Consider the following 21,516-nt stretch of genomic DNA (forward strand, 5'->3'; position numbering starts at 1 on the left):
TACAAAACTGAAAGGATTCATAATTGATTCAAAAGCACTATGGTGTGTAAGCCCACAGTAAAAAAGCAAAAGGAACACTCAAAGGGCAAAGCAAAAATGATTGTGTGCTAGACTGATGGAGAGCGACAAATGAAGGCAACACTGCAGCACAGGTACCTTTGCTGGCTCTACATGCGACGGCAATGATGGCTCTTGATCTCTTAGCATTATGTGAGCTGCCTCAGTGCTTGGTGTTCTTAAAGAATCAGCTTGTGGTGAGTAAGAAGTAGAAGGAGCTGGGGTAGGCCCCTCCAGTCTGACATTAGTTAAAGTTACATTATGGTTAACAGCAGAGGTTGATGATGCTGGGTTTGTTTCAGGCGAAAGGTAAGGGACTGGAGATGAGGCTTCTGCTTTCTGTGAAGTGTTTAAAATATTTTAAATATAGTGTTTCTCTTTATTGCTAACTTCCCACTTCCATTTATAGGGGCTGGTAGACATACATTTTAGTGTGCTGAATAACAAAACTATAACCTCACATCCTTATTTAAAAAAAATATTCAGTATACTGCTGTGTAAGACGAACACACAAAGTTTAGAATTAAGTCCTCGGTATTCTCAAATTGAAATTAAAGATTAATTCTTAATCTGAAGAAAGGACAAAATAATATATTCTTCAACTCAATCACCACATTCTAAAACTTAATAATGCACCTCTAACTACAAAACGTTGAATGCTTGCTGCTTACCTGTTGAGAAGCTGTTTTAAATCCAGGGGAGTCTATTCTATGAATTGGTTGTGGCTGCGCTTGTGGTGAATAAGGAGGATATGTTTGGTTTTCATGATGCATTCCAGAGGAGTCCTCTCTTACAGGCTCAGAGGACCGTGTAATGGCAGACTCCGGTGGAGTCCCAACCTCATCATTAAGAGTTTCATCTAGTTCTTGATCAGTGTAGGCCCCGCCTTCTGTATCTGTGTCTTCATAGTCAGAAGTGTGTCTACTGTCCGTGCTATACATTGAGTATTCACTACCTGGGGCTGACAGGTAGGAGAGACGATCATCATGCAAATCAAGGTCATCACTTGTAGCACCATCCGCCTGGGTCAAATAAAAGTAAATTAAAAATTTTATTCAGTAGTTCTTTAAGAGATGGCCTTTATTTTACAAGGGAGATTGAAAAGGATATTTTTCTTTGAAGAAATCACATCTATTTCTCAAAACTTCTGGTAAGGAAAGGTCAAGAAGATTGTACAAGCACACATGCAGACACACAGAGCATCCTTTGAGATCTGAAGGGCTTGGAAGAATGAAATGTTGGCTGGTTAGCCATGACAAAGCTGGACTCTGAGGCTCAGCCCCAGAAGTCAACGAAGGAACCCTGACACCACTCAGGTTTACAAAACCTAATCAGTCACTAGTTTATCAGCCCAAAGCAAGGTGAAGAGGGAGAATCTTGCTAAACCACACTCACAGAAACAAGGACACACTGACAAAACAGCTCATGTAAGAGTAACTATGAAAATAAATGCCACAGTTCAAGTTGCATAAGACCTTACAAATACATATATATATATTAAGAAAATGACTTTTTAAAGTTGGTATTTGACCTTCAAGTTTTTGTAAAACACAATGGAAAAGCATCATCTAAGTACTGGTTGCCTGATTAAATTAAGAATTATTGTCTTTATTATTTTTCACAGATGTAGTATCCAGTGGATGGTGAGGGAGAAATGCAATAATGTTTCTCTTTTCTAAGTAATTAAGAGCAGAGTTGGTTTTTATTAGTCTACATTATCTTCTGAGTAGACTAGAAAGAAAAGGAGAAGCATTCCAGGGAAAAGAATCTAAAGAGTTGCATCAACAGGCTGTCATTTAGATACTAGTTTGAAACTAGTACCTGGATTAATTAGTACAGTCCCTGAAGATCTTGCCTGGTGGACACTGTGCCCAGCTGGGCATGAGCGCTGAAGGATCTGGAATCCAGAATTCAGATAATCCTTCTTCCATTTTAGCACAGGCTGAAGGACAAACATAAGGCTTGAGTAGCCTGAATGGAACATTCCACACAGTCTTATACCTGGCTCTCTCAAAAGCTTGACACTGAGTATTGCTCTCCAGATATGAAAGACTAAGGTATGTCAGACACCCCAGGGGCTCTGGTTTTCAACAGAGTACCTGCTGGGCTCAGGGAGTGAGAATTCCAGGGCTGTATAGCAGAGTGTCTCTCATTGAAATCTCAATGGGTTCTCAATTCTATAATGACCGCTGCAGAAGAGAAGTCTTTTTGCTATCTACTGTAACCTTTAACTTGCCAGGGTTCTGGAAGACTATAACCCAGCAGCCAGCCAAGGAAATATTTAAGTCCTTAGGGAAGAACGGACTTGGAATTCACCAACCTACATAGCTTTTGCAGTGGTATAAAATGCACAAGTGAGCAAGAACCATGGGTTGCTTTGAACCAAGAAATGACATATGCCTACATGTTAAGAAAGTCTCAGGATGACTTTCCTTGGTTTAGTAGGGTATTAGACTGTGTCAGATCTTGCAAAAAAGAATTCTTCCTAGCAATTAGACCAGAGCAGTTTGCTCAGGAAAGTCAATGTGAAATGAAGTGGTTTTAGTTTAAGAATCTATTATTATTATACTTGAATAGAAGGGGCAGGAGATCTATCAAGTTTGATTTAAAGTGTAACAAGCTATTCTGATTTACAAAATGCATCAATCTAATAATAAATGATGTTTTTCCTCACATAAAAAGTTGGGGTGAGTTAGACCTATATCTTTAAATCCAAGCAAAGACAGGAAGCACACAATAATATCACAAAAAGAAATCACAGAAAATTAAGATTTGTGGATTAAAAAAAACCCTGATAGGCAGACAGCATACTTTGTGCATTTATAAACTAATTTCATTTCAGGTTTATAAAACCTAATCAGTCACTAGTTATTATCAACCATCCTACCTGACAAAAGCTGCTAAAAGAATTGTGTTTTTACAGATTAGTATGGAAAGGACTGCAATCCTTTGTATAAAATGCCACATGAGTAAAACTTAATAATAGTGTGTTTCTGTAAAGTGATGCAGTGGGTTTTTTCTACCTCCATTTGTCAAGTGTCCTAGCTGATATGCTAGTTATTCAGAGTGGTCTAATTAACTATACAGAGTGCATCCCCCAAAGTGGTACTGATGAGAAAAACCACAATTCTGACACAATAATAATACTGGGTTGGGAATAGCAGACCAGATACGACCTCTAGATGCAAACATTTAACATCTCTTCTTGCAGAGGTTGTGTTTTCTGGATAAAGGGTGTGGTGGTTCTAAGCATGCAGCATGCATTGCCAGAGCATCTGTAGCCATAGCCAGGCAGAGGAAAGTAGGGGCCATGCGGGGGCAAAACACAACAAAAAACAAGCCAACAAGGAAATATAAAAAATTGAAACAAAAAATCAGAGATATTCTCAATCTTCTCTAGCAACTAAAACATATTAATATTACACCGAAGGTAAAAGATATTAAAAAACAAAAGTTTCTCTCAGCTATATTAATTTGCCCCAAAAAACGAACACACCTTTCCCATCAAAGACTGCAATAAAACCAGAAAGACTGGGAATAGAAAGGAGTTATTTTAAAGCTGGCCATTTGAATGTATATAAAAATCTGAATTTGTATCTAAAAAGGTTACTGCTCTGTCCAACATTTCTTAGTATGCTATAACAATATGAACAAGTGCTAAGCAGGAAAAAGATTCCCAAGGTAAACAAAGTAATAAAATATGTTCTTTACTCACTTCTCAAAGCCCTTCCTATGCTGGTGGATACAGTGCTGCCCCTCTGTAGAGTATTTCCCAGCCATTACTTGCCTTTAGAATGCCTTGTTCTTTCAGACCAAGTCCTGAATCTTGTGTGCAGAGGACAGCACTCTAGGAAACAAGGACCTAGCTCACTCAACTCTCCTCATTTTCAGAGGAGGAAACTGAAGCCAGGGTCTAAGTCATTCCTCAGTCAGACAAGGAGGGACAGAGCCAGAACTCAACCTTACTCTTTTAGTTAGCATTGGAGAACTCAGAGAGAGCACACCTGAAGTGGTAGTTAAATAGGTGGGGAAATTTCAGAACCTTTTACTATCAAAAACAACTTTCACGATCCCTACAAATTATAAAAATTTAAAAGTTAACTCTCCCCAAAGTACTCTAATATGTTGATCTAGTTAGAAAACAATGGTTAACTCAAAGGCATCTCAGATTAGTCATATCATCTATTAAAAGCATTAAACAGGAAGTTTCTTACCTTTCCCTCAGAAACCCATACCAACTGGTTCTGTTGCTGCTGAATTGCTTCTTTCAATGCACCATACCAACCATCATTCATTGAATTTAAGTTAATTGTAGCTGAAAATAAATTAATAGCATTGTTTTACGATTAGAACACTGTCAAAGCCAGAATTCAATCCAGCATGCATCAGCTCAACAATCATTTCTTAGTTATTTGAAAGATAATGTCTGAAGACACACACCTTTGAAATTTCTATTTTGGCGCTGTACATTTTCTTCCACTCAAACATCAGTGGTTAACATAATAGGAGGTTTTCCAAGGCAAAGGTTATAAATAGCTTTTGGCATTTGAACACCACAGTATTTTTGTCTACATATTGTTGCCCAGGCATTTTAAACTAAATGAAGGTCTTTAATATACTCACTTGTAAAAAGATGGTGATTATTTTTACGAAGTTTATGAGACCGTTCATATAATTTCCTGGCACTTTTTCGAGATTCTGGGCATAGCCTCATCCTCATAGTTTTCACACCTTGCTTAGAATCAGGGTTAAGGAATACTACAATTGGATACCACTGGGCATAATTCAGACGATCAACTGCATTTGGTGTTACATCTAATAAAGCATGTTTGTCCTGGAGACACAGAGAAAAAAATAAACAAGGACACAAGATAACAATTAAGAATCATCACCTTCCAAGAAAGTCACAGCCTAGACTACGTTCCAATGGTAATGGACCTCTAATTGGGCTCCAAAACATCTCAAGAGTACATGTTAGAAAAACTTGTAACCAGAAGATAATTCAATACAATTTCTAGCCCAATTAAAAACAAAACAAAACAAAACAACCTCATTAGCTCACTTTAAGATAGCCCCAATACTTGCAAGTTGACAGCATTATCTGTGTTCTGTAAAGTGAAAAAGAGCATACGAATTTAATGTTCCTGATATGATCTTGTGGAGTAACAACATATTCCCTATCAATATAAATGTCCTTTAATGCATGTAATATTGTTTCCTTGAAAGTTGTTATTGCAATGCCCTTCAATAGGGGCTTTATCTTCTTATGGTAGACGAGTAATAATTTTAGAAATGCTACTTCTCTAATTCTAAATTAACTGAAGTCCATAGCACTCAAAAACACAACATTCACAGTTTATAATGAAACAGGTCTATTTTTAATAACTTACCTGATCTATTATTTGTTTTATTGTATGAAGACGAATAATACCAGAGCTACGTTGATCAGTTCCAGCATCTCGTGGTTCACTTTCTATTCATGGTATCAGGACAAAAACAAAACATCAAATTTCCATTGGTTAGACCACAGTTTCTCAACCACTGGGCACTACTGACACGTTGGGCTCTATAACAGTTATAGGATTTATCCTGTGCACTATGGCCTGTTCAGCAGCATTTCTAGCCTCCTCCTGCTACATGCCTTTTGTCCACATTGTGCCCAATAAAAATGTCTCCAGGACTGGCCAGTACCCTGGATGGGGTAGAACTACCCCTGGCTGAGTGCCACTGGGTTAGATTAAGGCTGCCCCACAATTCTGGGATTAGAGAAGGCAAATGAGATGCTCACTTCAGGAGCAGTATTCAGTGGGGTGCCAAAAATACTCAGCAGTCAAGTAATACTTTGCTACATTATGTTTGAAAGATCAAAATTAATAATCTACAATAAAAAAAATACCAAGATTTTAAATAGAATCAGTAAGTGAAGAGTAAAAATTATTTAAGACTGTCACTTGGTCAAGAAAAATTGTTAAATATGGCAATTCTTTCAAATGAAAAAGATTTTAAAAAGAAGATTTAGAAATAATACTGATAAGCTTGCTTTCATTAAAGGAAAATAAAATTATAAATTCTATTTTGGTATAAATTTTTAAACTTGCAATAATGTAAGTTTTAATACACATATTTTTTTATATTCTCTTCTAACTACTTCAATGTTCTAGAAAAAGACGTTAAAAAAGATGTAAAAAGATATATGTGTGGACATTTTTTGTTTTGCCTAATGTTCTAGTATGGTTTGGCATGGCACTATTTCCAAATGTTTTACACATCATGACACGCAACAAAAATGGCATTACTTGTACAGCTAATAGAGATACACTGAGGAGGCCTCTTCTGAGTGCTGTCCCATTCAGCCACTGGGGACTGATGAAATCAATACCTGGGCAGGTCCACAGCCCATCAGCAACAATGCTCTAGCAGCCTGGCTGGGGAGTTCTAAGTTAGAGGCCTTTTTTTTATAGGAATACAAGGGGAACCTGGCAGCAGAGAAGGCTGTCAATTTGTAACAGACAGCCTGTGGTTTCATACTGGCAACCTGTCCCTGCCTACTGGTGTATAATATGCCAAATGGAGCTTGAGCCAGTTACTAAACCAAAAATCTCAGAGGTCCAATTTACATGAAGTTCTTTAAATTTTTTTTAAATTTTTTTATTTATTTATGATAGTCACAGAGAGAGAGAGAGGCAGAGACACAGGCAGAGGGAGAAGCAGGCTCCATGCACCGGGAGCCCGACGTGGGATTCGATGCTGGGTCTCCAGGATCGCGTCCTGGGCCAAAGGCAGGCGCCAAACCGCTGTGCCACCCAGGGTTCCCTTACATGAAGTTCTTCACTAAAAAGGCACATCACTGTTTCCGACTCCGGTCACAAGGAAAGCTTGAAAGACAAAGAGGGGCTCTGGTGTTTCTGATCAGACAAAAATCAGAGATTTGGAAGAACAAAGGTTACACTGAAGGACAAGCTGAATGACTCTAGAGAACGAGACTATCATAAGATAAAGCTCCACGAGCAAACATGGCAGAATTTCAAATCTGGTGAACAGAGAAATTAGAGAGAGGGATTAACCAGGAGTTCTGGTTGGAGAAAATACTACTAATTCTTTAACAAAAAAGACTCTCAATCGAACTTCAATACAAAAAAATATACAAAAAAAAAAAAAAAAAGACTCTCGTTGGACTCAGAAAGGGTACATAACTAACCTATCTGAATCCTCTTTTTAAAAGCCTGGCTTGGGATCCCTGGGTGGCGCAGCGGTTTGGCGCCTACCTTTGGCCCAGGGCGCGATCCTGGATCGAATCCCACATCGGGCTCCCGGTGCATGGAGCCTGCTTCTCTCTGCCTATGTCTCTGCCTCTCTCTCTCTCTCTCTCTCTCTCTCTCTCTCTGCAATAATAATAATAATAATAATAATAATAATAATAATAATAATAATAAAATAGGAAACCAAGTTGGATTCCTTTAAAAAATAAAAAAAATAAAAGCCTGGCTTAAACATAGAATAAACCCAATTAAAGCAATCAATTACTCCCTCAGGTAGAGCTTTACAAATCTTCACACTTATTTTCCCTAAATTTAAAAATCCTAAGTTTGGTTATGGGTGGGGTTACCAGCAACTTCTTCAGGCGAAATGTTACCTACAAATGATGACCCAAAAACCTCTTCTGAAAAAAATAAACTGAATGAGGAATCAGAAATAAACATTTTCTAAACTTGCTCAAATTTTACTATCATTTGTCTGCAGATTTTCTCAGTTTCATGAAATAAATATCCTCATTCAACTTCACCAACAACCTAAAGCAATATAATAAAAAGGTAATGCTCTGATTTTTAAAATTAAAACTTATGTTAATGAGGGTCTCATCTAGCGACAGTAGGAACGACAGCTATGAAGGCACAACCCTTCAGAAAGCATGAGCGATCACACATAGCAGTAATCAGAAAATGCTCATGTCCTATGGTTCATTCCTGCCTATATTTGGGAATTCTAAAAAAAATTACCATAAATACAGGAAAAGCTATACTCCTAAGGATTTAAATACTTTGAGAAACAAAGCATAGCAGAAACAAGCAAATAAATAGATTTCTGCATCCTTTATGAAAATATAAAACTGAAAACCTATGTAAACAGAGGCTAATCATCTAAAATCTGGTTGCAGAATGGGTAATAAAAAAAATAAGGTATTATCTGTTAAGAAGGAAAACAATAAATAAAGCTCCACACAAAAGTTTGCTTACAAAGGGTGGTAGGGTGGAAGAAAATACGACAGGGTAAGATTAGGATGACAATGATAATATATGTCAAAATTAATTTTCTAAGCTTTCCAAATAGACACTATTTCTATAATTGTGGGGGAGAGTGTAAGTTTTTACATATAGCTTAAAGCAAACCAAAGTGGTCATAACTAAGTCTGTATATTTAAAGTACCACAACAGCTAAGTTAAATAAATAATAAAAGAATCTGCAAGCAAAATCTCTTAGGCATTTACGGCACTACATCTTCAATATTTATATTTAACACTAACTTACTGTAAATGCCTAAATAATAACTGATGGCATGAATCATGCTTTTATTATCCTTTTTATACACTTGGGTATTTCTGTCAGCTCAGTGACTGAAAGCACTGGATTGGAGTCAGTAAGGGATGGGTTCATATTGGAGTTTTGGGATTCATTAGCTGGGTGTCATAAGGAAAGTTTAAAGAGGTTGGTTGGTGACGGTCCTGACCACCTAAGACTCAAGCTGCTCAACGTCAGCATCAATACTCTACTATTTACAGCATTGTGATATTGTCACAGAATTTATTAAACAAGATGATGTGCAATTTTCATATGAAGCCCAGAGCTTTGTAAATGGTAATAATTTTAACTATTAAAGGGAACTGAAGAACTAGGACACAATCACTCAAAATGGATAAACTGCAAATTTTCACTTATAGAAAGTTTTAATTCTATTAAGTGAATGGATCAGACCCATCTTTTGGAGGAGTACCTAATAAGGTTAACACCCTCAACTTCATCTAAGTTAGTCTTAAGGCTACTTACTTGCAATCTGATAAATATCTGGTTCTTCTCTTGCCAGCTTTTCTCTGGCAACATCAGCTATGGGTCCAAAGATAGTTACAGGCCTCAGAAATCCAGCTGGGGAGAAATTCAAAGAAAAAATAACATAGTTTATACTTTTTCTTTCCTAAGCATATTGACATTAAAGTGTATGAAGATTAATCCGTAAAAAATAAACTACCTTCTCGAAGAACAACTCTTTCATAGGCTGGAAACTTTGTTTGAACTGGCTGAGCTGACAAATCCTCTCTACTCTTTCGAAGATTTCTCTTGGAGCTGCGAAGACCCCGGAATCTCCAGAAGTCAGCACGGTCTCCCCCAGCTGTTTTTGGAAGTGTGTACTGTACACTGGCTAACTGCTCAGCCCTGGACAAGGAAGGATAAAATAGAGAATAGAAGATGGATAAATATATTTAAAATATATTTAAAAAAAATAAAATGGAAAAAGACCCATAGATGAAACAAAATGTCAAAATACTGGACAGAACTTCACATGCAGATTAAATCTTAATGGCTAAACTAAAATAAAAAGTTTCACAGCATCTGGGGGACTCAGTTAAGCATCCGTCTCTTGATCTTGATTTAGGTCGTGATCTGCAGGTCGTGAGCTCAAGCCCCAAGTTGGTCTCCACATGGAGCCCACTTCAAGTAAATAAATAAATACAGAAATAATAAAATATAATTAATTAAATTAAAGGAGTTTATATTATACAACTAAGTCAGTCATAGATATGGTGACTACAATGAAAACTAATTCTTTACATTGCCAAAATTTCCGAGGGGGATTCAAGTCTTCCATCATCATTTACTTAACTTGTTCTATAGAAGTATCCAAATATTCATACCTGTTCTTATTAGGGATGATGCCTCGTTCTACTTCTTTATGATTTTTGCCAATTCGAATAGCGAGCCAAGAGCCTAGTTTCCCATTGTACAAGGTATCCACAACACGAAACACCTCTCCTTTGTTAAAACTAAGTCCGTAGGGAGATTCCTTTTCATATTCAAAGTGGGTTCTAATATAGAAAGAATCTCCCACATCTGATTCTACAATGCGACGATAAACTAAAAGGAATCAAAACAAAAACATTATCAATAGCTAATAAGATAAGAAATTAATCTGAAGAGATTATGTGAAGATGCTGTGGTAATAACAAAACCAACAGTATTCAATGTATGTTGAATCCTTCCTCTGTGTGAAGTAATGCATTAGGCATTCTATCTCATATACAGCACCATTACCTCAAAACAGGAATGCTTAGCACCTCCATTTTGCAGATGAGGAAAGTACTGCAGAAACAGATCAAGCAACTTGTTCAAAACCATTCATGGTGGTATTTATATCATCTTAGTTTTGCTGCAAATATTACAGATATTCCCATTTTCTATATAAGTGGTTCTCAAATGAGGGTAATTTTGCTCACCAAGGGACATTTGGCAATATCTAGAGACATATACCAATATCTGGTATATATGCTACTGGCATCTAGTGGGTAGAGGCCAGGGATGTTTCTAAGCACCCTGACAATACATGGGTCAGCCCTACAAAAAATTATTTGGCTCAAAACGACAACAGTACTGACGGTGAGAAACCGTGTTCTAAATGAAAAGCTTATCAGTCTTATCAAAGAAAATTAGGCATTTTCTTTAACTAATGCTAACAAAAATATATTCTTTAGACAACTTCAGTAAAAACTTTGGAAGCTAACCATATACTTTTGTATGGTTCTGATAACTAATAACTAGGATCTTTCTATGCCTTGTGAGGGCTGGATGGCATTCCTCTTAAACTAAAATGCTATAAAGATTGGTTCTATTATCGTGCTTTCTAATAAGCCATGTGTAAGACTGTGCCTCTAAGTGATTTAAACTCCCTCTGAGATGAACAAATTCATTTATCACTCAACTTTGAATGATTTATTAAAAATTGGAAATTAAAATTGCTATTTAAGTTCTCAGAATTCTACAGATTTTCTCCATTCTACTGACAGTATCTCACCATCTTTCTTCTTCTGAGCCAATATGGTCACTTCTTCTCCTTTAGGGAGGTCGAGTAGGAAAAGGACGGCTTCTTCTCTTATGATGTTTGTGAAATCTACATTGTTTACCTGTTAAAATATATTTCACAAATTGCTCTTGGCCATATTTTAAGATGATGAAATTACTTATCTAACACAGAAAACAAAGACTCTCAGACTTTACCTAATCTGAAAATATCACATCTTTAAGAGGGAAAAAATGGACTTTCCTTTGGAGAAAAATAATATACTCTAATTTAAAATAAGTAGAAACCAAATAAATTGAGTGATGGTATAAATTTAAGAGTAGCCACAATGCATCCTGACATTAAAGATCATGTACTGCAAAATATAAACCATTTAAACCAAAAAAGACTATTCCTAATTCCAAATATTTGTTATTTATAAACGGTCTGGCTTTAAATTTTGAAAATTATAAATCCCACAAATGTAACTTTAAAGTAATAATATTGTATACCAATATATTTCAATTAGAAAAAAGATTTTATATTCTACTAGTCTCTGAAAAAGGAATCAGAAGGAAATGAGATAAAAAGAAACAGTAGGGCAGCCCCGGTGGCACAGCAGTTTGGTGCCGCCTGCAGCCTGCGGTGTGATCCTGGAGACCCGGGATTGAGTCCCATATCGGGCTCCCTGCATGGAGCCTGCTTCTCCCTCTGCCTGTGTCTCTGCCTCTCTCTCTCTGTGTCTATGAATTAAAAAAACAAACAAACAAACAAACAAACAAAAAAACAGTATATGCATTGTCCCATCTCTGTAAGATCATCTGTTTGATGTAGGCTCAACGTCTGCCAAGTCAGGATATACTTATATCAGAAGCTCTTAAAGGCCAAAGGAAACTTAAAATGTTACTGATGACTATATACAGGATTACAGATAGAACTGTTTACCTTTCAAAAATTTTCCACATTAAAAAAATTAACACGCACTACTTTTATGATACAAAACAAAAGCAAATTATTAAGAAACAATTTTTAAATGATGTACATAAGGGATGCCTGCCTGGCTCAGTTGATAAGAGCAAGTGACTTTTGATCTCAGGGTTGTGAGTCTGAATCCCATTGTTGGGAGTAGCGCTTTACTTAAAAAAGAAAGTAAGAGCTTTTAAAAAAATAAAATCAAATGTATGTATGCCCTAATTACTTCAAGTAGCATATGAGGTGGGTAAGAGATAGGTCGGTTTCATTTCTTTACTACAATGAACATCATTCTCCATGTTGTGTCTGAGAACAATATAACATCACTGGGAGGAATCAAAGTAGTGCCAGATGGAATCCAGTAAGGCAAAGATGACGCCTTGACTTTTATAGAAGGTCTAAAGGGTAAGGACAGGAGGAGGGAAACGCCCACAGGCAGCTGACAAAGCAGGAGGGGGTGCTCAAGACAGGAGCTCCAAATGAAGTTTCTGATGGTGGGCTACTGACATGAGCCCTCAAAGCCAAGATGGAGACTATACAGCAAGAGAGAAGCAGGGGACTGCTGACATTATCCAAGCCTTAGATGAACCATTGAGGAAAGGCTGGAAAAGAATCTAAAAGACTAAAGGAGTACCAGAATAACAGTGTTATAGAATCCAAAGAAGAAAGCACTTCAAGAAAGATTACTTAAGACAGTCAAAACACGGCTAAGGAAGAAAGGGAAATGAGGGCTGAAGGTCCCATTAGGTCAGTGATGGCTTATAAAACGTCAGATTCAGTAGTGGTTATAGTAGAAGTCAGACTATAAAACTTTATGACGGTGATGACTGAAAAGGAGTAAGGGAAGGGACTCCACCATACTGACAATTTCAACAGCAAAAGGAAAGAAAGAAAACAGCGGAGGACTGCTGTATGAGTGCTAGCAATCTTGGGGTGGAGTCTTTTGGGTTTTCTATGTACAGTATCAAGTCATCTGCGAAGAGGGAGAGTTTGACTTCTTCTTTGCCAATTTGAATGCCTTTTATTTCTTTTTGTTGCCTGATTGCTGAGGCTAGGACTTCTAGTACTAAGTTGGATAAAAGTGGTAAGAGTGGACATCTCTGTTGTGTTCCTGATCTTCGGGGAAAGGCTCTCAGTGTTTCCCCACTGAGAATGATATTTGTTGTGGGCTTTTTGTAGATGGCTTTTAAGATGCTGAGGAATGTTCCCTCTATCCCTACACTCTGAATCAGAGTTTTGATCATTAATGGATGCTGTATTTTTTCAAATGCTTTCTCTGCATCTATTGAGAGGATCATATGGTTCTTGTTTTTTCTCTCGTTGATATGCTCTATCACACTGATTGCTTTGTTGAACCAGCCTTGCATCCCAGGGATAAATCCCACTTGTCATGGTGAATAATCTTTTTAATGTACTGTTGGATCCTACTGGCTAGTATCTTGTTGAGAATTTTTGCATCTGTGTTCATCAGGGATATTGGTCTATAATTCTCCTTTTTTTGGTAGGATCTTTGTCTGGTTTTGGAATTAAGGTGATGCTGGCCTCATAGAGTTTGGAAGTATTCCATAGCTTTCTATCTTTCTGATCAGCTTTAGTAGAATAGGTGTTGTTTCTTCTTTAAATGTTTGATAGAATCTTCCCCTGGGAAGCCATCTGGCCCTGTACTTTTGTGTCTTGGGAGGTTTTTGATGACTGCTTCAATTTCCTCCCTGGTTATCGGCCTGTTTAGGTTTTCTATTTCTTCCTGTTCCAGTTTTGGTAGTTTGTGATTTTCCAGAAATGCGTCCATTTCTTCTAGATTGCCTAATTTATTGGTATATGTAGCTGCTCATAATATGTTTTTAAAATCGTCTGTATTTCCTTGGTATTGGTGGGGATCCCAGAAATCAGTGGCATTTCTACACACTAACCATGAGACAGAAGAAAGAGAAATTAAGGACTTAATCCCATTTACAATTGCACCCAAAAGAATAAGACACCTAGGAATAAACCTAACCAAAGAGGTAAAGGATCTATACCCTAAAAACCACAGAACACTTCTGAAAGAAACTGAGGAAGACACAAAGAGATGGAAAAATATTCCATGCTCATGGATTGGAAGAATTAATATTGCGAAGATGTCAATGTTACTACCCAGGGAAATTTACACATTTAGTGAAATCCCTATCAAAATACCATGGACTCTCTTCAGAGAGTCGGAACAAATCATCTTAAGATCTGTGTGGAATCAGAAAAGATCCTGAATAAATATTAAAAAAGAAAACCAGGGATCCCTGGGTGGCGCAGTGGTTTGGCGCCTGCCTTTGGCCCAGAGCGTGATCCTGGAGACCCGGGATCGAATCCCACGTCGGGCTTCCGGTACATGGAGCCTGCTTCTCCCTCTGCCTGTGTCTCTGCCTCTCTCTCTCTCTCTCTCTCTGTGACTATCATAAATAAAATAAAATAAATTAAAAAAAAAATAAAAATAAAAAAGAAAACCAGAGCTGGGGACATCACAATGCCAGATTTCAGGTTGTACTACAAAGCTGTGATCATCAAGACAGTGTGGTACTGGCACAGAAACAGACACATAGATCAATGGAACAGAATAGAGAATCCAGAAATGGACCCTCAACTCTATGGTCCACTAATACTCGACAAAGCAGGAAAGACTATTCACTGGAAAAAAAGACAGTCTCTTCAATAAATGGTGCTGGGAAAATTGGATATCCACATGCAGAAGAATGAAACTAGACCATTCTCTTACACTATACACAAACATAAACTAAAAAAGGATGAAAGATCTAAATGTGAGACAAGAATCCATCAAAATCCTAGAGGAGAACACAGGCAATACCCTTTTTGAACTTGGCCACAACAACTTCTTGCAAGATACATCTATGAAGGCAAGGGAAACAAAAGCAAAAATGAATTATTGGGACTTCATCAAGATAAAAAGCCTCTCACAGCAAAAGAAACAGTCAACAAAACTAAAAGACAACCTACAGAATGGGAGAAGATACTTGCAAATGACATATCAGATAACGGGCTAGTATCCAAGATCTATAAAGAACTTCTTAAACTCAACACCAAAGAAACAAAGAATCCAATCATGAAATGGGCAAAAGACATGAACAGAAATTTCACAGAGAAAGACATAGACATTACCCAACAAGCACCTGAGAGAATGCTCCGCATCACTGGCCATCAGGGAAATACAAATCAGAACCACAATGAGATACCACTTCATACCAGTGAGAAAGGTGAAAATTCACAAGACAGGAAACAAATGTTGGAGAGGATGTGGAGAAAGGGGAACCCTCCTGCACTGTTGGTGGGAATGTGAATTGGTGCAGCCACTCTGGAAAACTGTGTGGAGGTTCCTCAAAGAGTTAAAAATAGACCTGCCCTATGACCCAGCAATTGCACTGCTGGGGATTTACCCCAAAGATACAGATGCAGTGAAACAGCTGGACACCTGCACCCCAATGTTTATAGCAGCAATGTCCACAATAGCCAAACTGTGGAAGGAGCCTCGGTGTCCACTGACAGATGAATGGATAAAGAAGATGTGGTCTGTGTATACAATGGAATATTACTCAGCGATTAGAAATGACAAATACCCACCATTTGCTTTGACGTGGATGGAACTGGAGGGTATTATGCTGAGTGAAATAAGTCCATCAGAGAAGGACAAACATTATATGGTCTCATTCATTTGGGGAATATAAAAAATAGTGAAAGGGAATAAAGGGGAAAAGAGAGAAATTGAGTGGAAGTATCAGTAAGGGTGACAGAACAAGAGAGACTCCGAACTCTAGGAAACAAACAAGGGGTAGTGGAAAGGGAGGTGAGCGGGGGGTTGGGGTGACTGGGTGACAGGCACTGAGGGGGGCACTTGACAGGATGAGCACTGGGTGATATGTTATATGTTGGCAAATTGAACTCCAATAAAAATAAATAAAAATAAAATGAAATAAAATAAAAAAATAAAACAGTGGAGGACAGATGAAGATCCAGAGGAAAGGGAAAGAGAAAAACATGAAAAAACAACAAGATTCTGAGCAGTAGACTGAATCCAGGACATGGAGGAGTTACCAAATGCAGGAAGACCAGACTAGAGGTGACAATGACAGTCTGAGCTGGAGAGGTGGAGCAAATAGGAACTCACATTTAATACATGTGATCTTCTGGTTAAAAAGGGACATAGTTTATCTGCCAAAAGGTTTGGATGTTTTAAGGAGACAGATAAAGATGGCACTATATGAGTAGACAGCATCGCTTATGGCATAGACAGAAAATCAACAGCAAAAGAAAAGAGACCACACCTAAGCTGGACTTCCTGACTCCTGTAACTAGTCCTACCTCTTGTGGGGTATGAAGCTTTGGAGCCAAGGCAGCTGACACATTTGCCCGATGGACACCCCAATTCCTTGCACATGGGCTATGTGAACTGCTGCAAGGACCACTCCCCTGGGATGGCAAGCTGTGGCCCATGACAGTCTTGCCAGCCTAAATGTCTAGTTGAACTTAAAAAGACTACTTGGTCGATATTATAATATCTAAGACTTCTTTTTTTTTTTTTATTAAGTTCTACAAACACCAGAGATTAAAATGAAATCAGAGGATCACACTCTGTAGTAACACATAATCACAGCAGTAAATGAGAGCAAATGCAGAAATGTGAAGGGACAAGGCTAGTATAATAAAGACTGGATGGATTCCTCATCTGAATGGTTATTTGGTTCAAGAGACTGTGACCTAAGATTATATTTGAATTATAATATTAGGTTTGCTGTGTTTGATGTCTTTCTCTAAAGATCTAAGTACTTTCAAACCGCATCTCTGATATACTGACATACCCTGAGAATTTGATCACCCTCTTCTAAGCCTTCTTTGGCTGCAGGGCTATCTTCTAGAACACCAGCTACAAATATTCCAACATCATTTCCACCAGCCAGGCGCAGGCCCACACTATCTCCTTTTCTGAATTTTACCAATTTCATGCTGGGCCTGTTAAAACAAATATTTCATTTGAAATGGTTAAGAGAAGCTTGAAGTTAATAGTAAACTGCTACAATGAAAACCACACTCAGAATGAAACAAAGGACCATCATCTCAGAAATTCCCCTCATACCACTAATTTACTGAATATAATTTCATATTACACAATTCCAAATCAGCTTTACTGGTACTTTCTTTTATTACTGCTTTACAACTAATTTATAAAACTACTTTATGAAAACATTCTTTTCCCAACTCTTAGCGTTTTAGATGCATTCGGGGCATTTGCAATGGTTAAAAACATCTTCCATTTTTTCCATCCCAATTCATACCATATCATCTCAATGGAATAACTGAGATGTACTATTTTACATGGGTAGAAATTGAAGCATAAACTGACAAATTTTCCTGATACCAGGGAATTAAAATGAGGCTCTAAGCATTGTGATCCAAGAGATAGTCGGTTTTTTTTGTTTTGTTTTGTTTTTTGTTTTATTTTTTTGAGATAGTCATTTTTAAACTTGGCGGTTGGTGCACTCTGACACAAGTCACTTACTTTGCAGCCCCCTTGAATTTTAAATAAAAAACTTATCAGCATTCAGCCTTTCTGGATTAGTCCCACATTCAATCTCTGCCCTTCTTTTACTAGAGAGAGAATAGGAAGGAATTAATATATGCACATTCTTTTATAATCATTGTAGTGCTAAAACCTTGTGCTGGTCTTGACATAAAAACTAAAGGACGTCTTGGAAGAATGGGTAGGCAGAAACGGATCATAATTACAAACTACCCTTTATGGTAATTAATTACAAATTACCTACATGATTACAAATTACCCATCTAGATTTCTAGAACTCTCCCATTTTTCTAGTCTAGAAGACACACAATTCTATTACCTATTCTGACATGCAGCGCAGAAAAAGTCCCTTTCCTCTTAATTCACTAAGTAACAATGAAAAATGATTAGAAGACAAAAGAAAGCATAAAACACAAATCAAATGAATAAATGAGTTGAGGAAAGGGGGGGGTGTCTAATTCTTTTAAATCAACTAAAGACCACCTTAAGTTTTTAGATCTTATAAGGTATTCACACTTGTCCCATTTCCGTCCCTGGAGCGAACATTTACTAGATGTAAGCATAAGAGCCTATAGGTTAAATGAGGTCACTCACTGCCAGGGTTGGTGGCACCCTTGGTCCTTCCATGAAAGTATGGGCCAGTGTTATCATGGAATATGTGAATTGCTTAGCTGTGGCAGTGTCCTACTTTTCTAGGTAAGTCCAGAGCCTGCTCACAGACTCCTCTCTCAAACCAGTTAGTACAGAGAGCTTTTTGAAATACTTCCTCAAAGTCCTTGAGACTCCAGGTCCCTGATAGTTCTTTCATAACATGCGCTGATCTAGTGTATCTCAAAAAGTAAAAATCGTTGATTGTAGTCTATATCCCTTAGTAAACTCTGTCTTTTTGAAAGACAGCTTTAGGTTCAATCACAGTATCATGTATCCGAGGATGACCGACATTTTCTACTCTGTGTTACATCAACTACTTGCAGTAACTAAAAGTAAACCCATTAACTACTTCTGCCCCAAATCCAGCCAGTGGATTTGAATGAGTAACTGAAGGTTTCCTGGCTCAGGTACAATCCTACCCACAACCTCAATCCTCTTTGGTATCTGTTCCTCAGGGCTCTCTTGGGAAACAGGTCTCTGGAATTAATCATTAGAGTTTTCTTAAACCTTAAAGAGTTATAAAAGCTTTCAAGCAATTCTGAAGAAAGAAAAAGAAGGAAACTAATTCCTTCATAATTTATTAAAATGTTGAATTATCAGTTATCTGATATTAACAATATACAATTTTAATACTGTGTCCTACCCTTCTATTTCAGGAGTTCTTTCTATCTAGGTAGGTCTTGCAGTAACGACCCAATTTTCTTTAGCAAAGAAAACAGGTAAGAGCAGGGATCTAGATCAAATTCACTTGAGTTTGGTTATTTTTCAATTACTCACATCCTGTTCCTTTCACCATAGAGGCAACAAAGACTAAATTGATTATCATGATGGTTTGAAATATGGTTTAAAAATTTACATCTCAATCTCATCATGTATAGAACAGAGCAATAAAAGGTGTGGAATATAAAAAACTTACTTTTGAGTTGCTAACTCATCTACAACAGGTTCTCAAACAAGGGTGATTTTGTCCCCAAGAACATTTGGCAGTGTCTAGAGACATTTTTGGTTGTCGTAACTGGGAGGTGCTACTAGCAGCTAGTGGTCAGGGATGTGGCTCAACATCCACAATGTGAAGGGCAGTCCACCACAATCAACAAGCACCTGACCCAAAATGTCAATAGTGTGAAAATGGAGAAACACTGGTGTTTCCTGTTTTTTCAAATGCCAGGGCATTAGAAAACTCATGAAAATTCTGATATCTAAGCAAGCAGAAAACAACTTTTAATTTTTGTAATTCCCGATCTGAAAACTAGGTAGGTGACTGTGGTAATAAAGTCAACATCCAAAAACTTTCTTTTTTGTTCTCTAATCTCTATCACATAAATAATGTGAAATAAAACCTTAATCATAGCATTAAGCGGTATATGCTCTTTTAAAAAGGATATACAATATAGTTTCCAATTAAATTCTCACTTTAAATAACACTAAATAATGGACAAAGAAGACAACACAAGTCTAAAATCACATTACCGGAGAATCCCATCTTCATGAGTTGAATTAGGTAGGACGCCATCAGATGGACTGACGGGTAAATCCACATCTGGTTGTCCAACTTGAGCATACACAGGCTTTGGTTCTATAAGAAAGAAAAAATTAAAAACTGTACAGGAATCACTTTATTAAAAACTGGAATAATAATGTAAACAACTAGGAAAATAACCAAACAATAAGAAGTCCACAAAATTTATATAAAATTCATCAGCAAAAATATAAGCTCAGAGAATCTGATAAGGAACATGTGTTATGTATTTTAAAGTTACAAATTCTAATATATATCCCTATAGTGAGGAACAGAGGGAAGGAGGGAGAATCCCTACATTTCTCTAAGACAATCAAAGCAGACCTCTTCACTGTGATAAAATTTGTTTTTAAATATCCACATTCTTGCCACTAAACAAGCAGAGCAAAAAGATTTGATAGAAGGAACTAAGACATTAGAATCCAAATCTCCTGGCCTTTCAAGCAAATGGATCTTGGAGACTTGCAGATTCTTAGGTCTGGTATATACATCTCTATGGTGTATAACAGTGTTTATGAAAACACTTTCAATAGGAAAAATAACTTAAAATTTCTTAAGCCAATATAATATATCTCCTAAATGAGCAGTGCTGGAGAACAATTTTACTCACTGTGAATAGCTGTTAACTATGAATAATTATCTATCCAGAAAAAATTTTTAAAAATTCATGAAAGCTACTGATCCATGTCAATCTCATACCCATAAGGAATATGCTAGAAGCCAAGTACAAAAAAAAAAAATCATAATCATTAAAGGATCTTCAAGTTGTCAGTAAATTCTGACAATTATTTTATTTAATCTGATTACAAATGTTTTCCCAACATAGTTTTTTGCTAGGCTTACCTGGAAGACTGGGTGCTTGTTTCTCATTTCTCTCAACTACAACTTCTTCTACTGTTTTATGTGTATGATCATCTGCGTGCTTTACAGGAGTTGAGACAGCCCCAGGTTTAGAAATTCTCTCTTCCTCTCTGCTCCGGAGACTACACATTATTAAAATTTAAAAAATTATGAGCATAGAGATGAATGTGAAAACCATTTGTAAGAAAACAGTCTAAGAATAGTCAAGCAAACCTTGAAAAATGATGACAAGGGTTTGCTCTAACAGCTATCAAAATATTATAAAAACCAAGTAATTAAAACTTGAGTGGTATTGCCACAGAAACAGAAAAACAGATCAAAGTATCAAAATAGAAAATGGATTAATCTATCCACAGTAGCAAAATTTATTATGGAAGTGGCAGTTCAAAACTGTCAAAAAAGAATATGCTATTTATTTAATAAATGATGTTAGGACAAATGTTCACAAATTGAGAAAGATTAGATAGATCTCTATGCATATTAATGACAAAAAACAATTTCAGATGGAATTAAGTCCAAATCGTAATATATATTTTAAAAATTTGTATCAGCAAAAATAGAGGACTATTGGGCAGCCTGGGTGGCTAGCAGTTTCGTACCGCCTTCAGGACAGGGAGTGATCCTGGAGACCTGGGATTGAGTCTCACATCAGGCTCTCTGCATGGAGCCTGCTTCTCCCTCTGCCTGTGTCTCTGACTTTTTCTCTCTCCCCACGTCTCTCATGCATAAATAAACAAAATCTTAAGAAAAAAAAAAAAAGAGGGCTAATAAAGCAAGACTCAAGGCCCAAAATCCCTCATACGCCAACAGTGATTCCATAAAAATTTACAAAACATGCAAGCAATTAAAAAA

The 21,516-nt window shown here is 37.1% G+C and overlaps 1 protein-coding gene across 7 annotated transcripts in view; it reads right to left on the bottom strand.

The window, feature by feature from the left end:
• The window catches only part of TJP1 (tight junction protein 1), a 244,509-nt gene that overhangs the window by 18,957 nt on the left and 204,036 nt on the right, over positions 1–21,516 (bottom strand). For 5 of the 7 annotated variants that reach the window (XM_041751848.1, XM_041751847.1, XM_041751846.1 and 2 more), the window contains 12 exons: positions 20,647–20,786; positions 19,755–19,860; positions 16,915–17,065; positions 11,117–11,225; positions 9,963–10,182; positions 9,299–9,483; positions 9,100–9,195; positions 5,448–5,530; positions 4,681–4,891; positions 4,272–4,372; positions 729–1,079; positions 157–396 (listed from right to left, as the gene is read on the bottom strand). In XM_041751848.1, coding sequence (XP_041607782.1) covers positions 157–396; positions 729–1,079; positions 4,272–4,372; positions 4,681–4,891; positions 5,448–5,530; positions 9,100–9,195; positions 9,299–9,483; positions 9,963–10,182; positions 11,117–11,225; positions 16,915–17,065; positions 19,755–19,860; positions 20,647–20,786 — 1,993 coding nt within the window. The remainder of the gene's footprint in view (positions 1–156; positions 397–728; positions 1,080–4,271; positions 4,373–4,680; positions 4,892–5,447; positions 5,531–9,099; positions 9,196–9,298; positions 9,484–9,962; positions 10,183–11,116; positions 11,226–16,914; positions 17,066–19,754; positions 19,861–20,646; positions 20,787–21,516) is intronic. The other 2 variants (XM_041751851.1, XM_041751849.1) reach the window with 1 other exon arrangement.

Source organism: Vulpes lagopus, chromosome 4 (assembly GCF_018345385.1).
Source record: "Vulpes lagopus strain Blue_001 chromosome 4, ASM1834538v1, whole genome shotgun sequence".
Lineage (NCBI taxonomy): Eukaryota > Metazoa > Chordata > Mammalia > Carnivora > Canidae > Vulpes > Vulpes lagopus.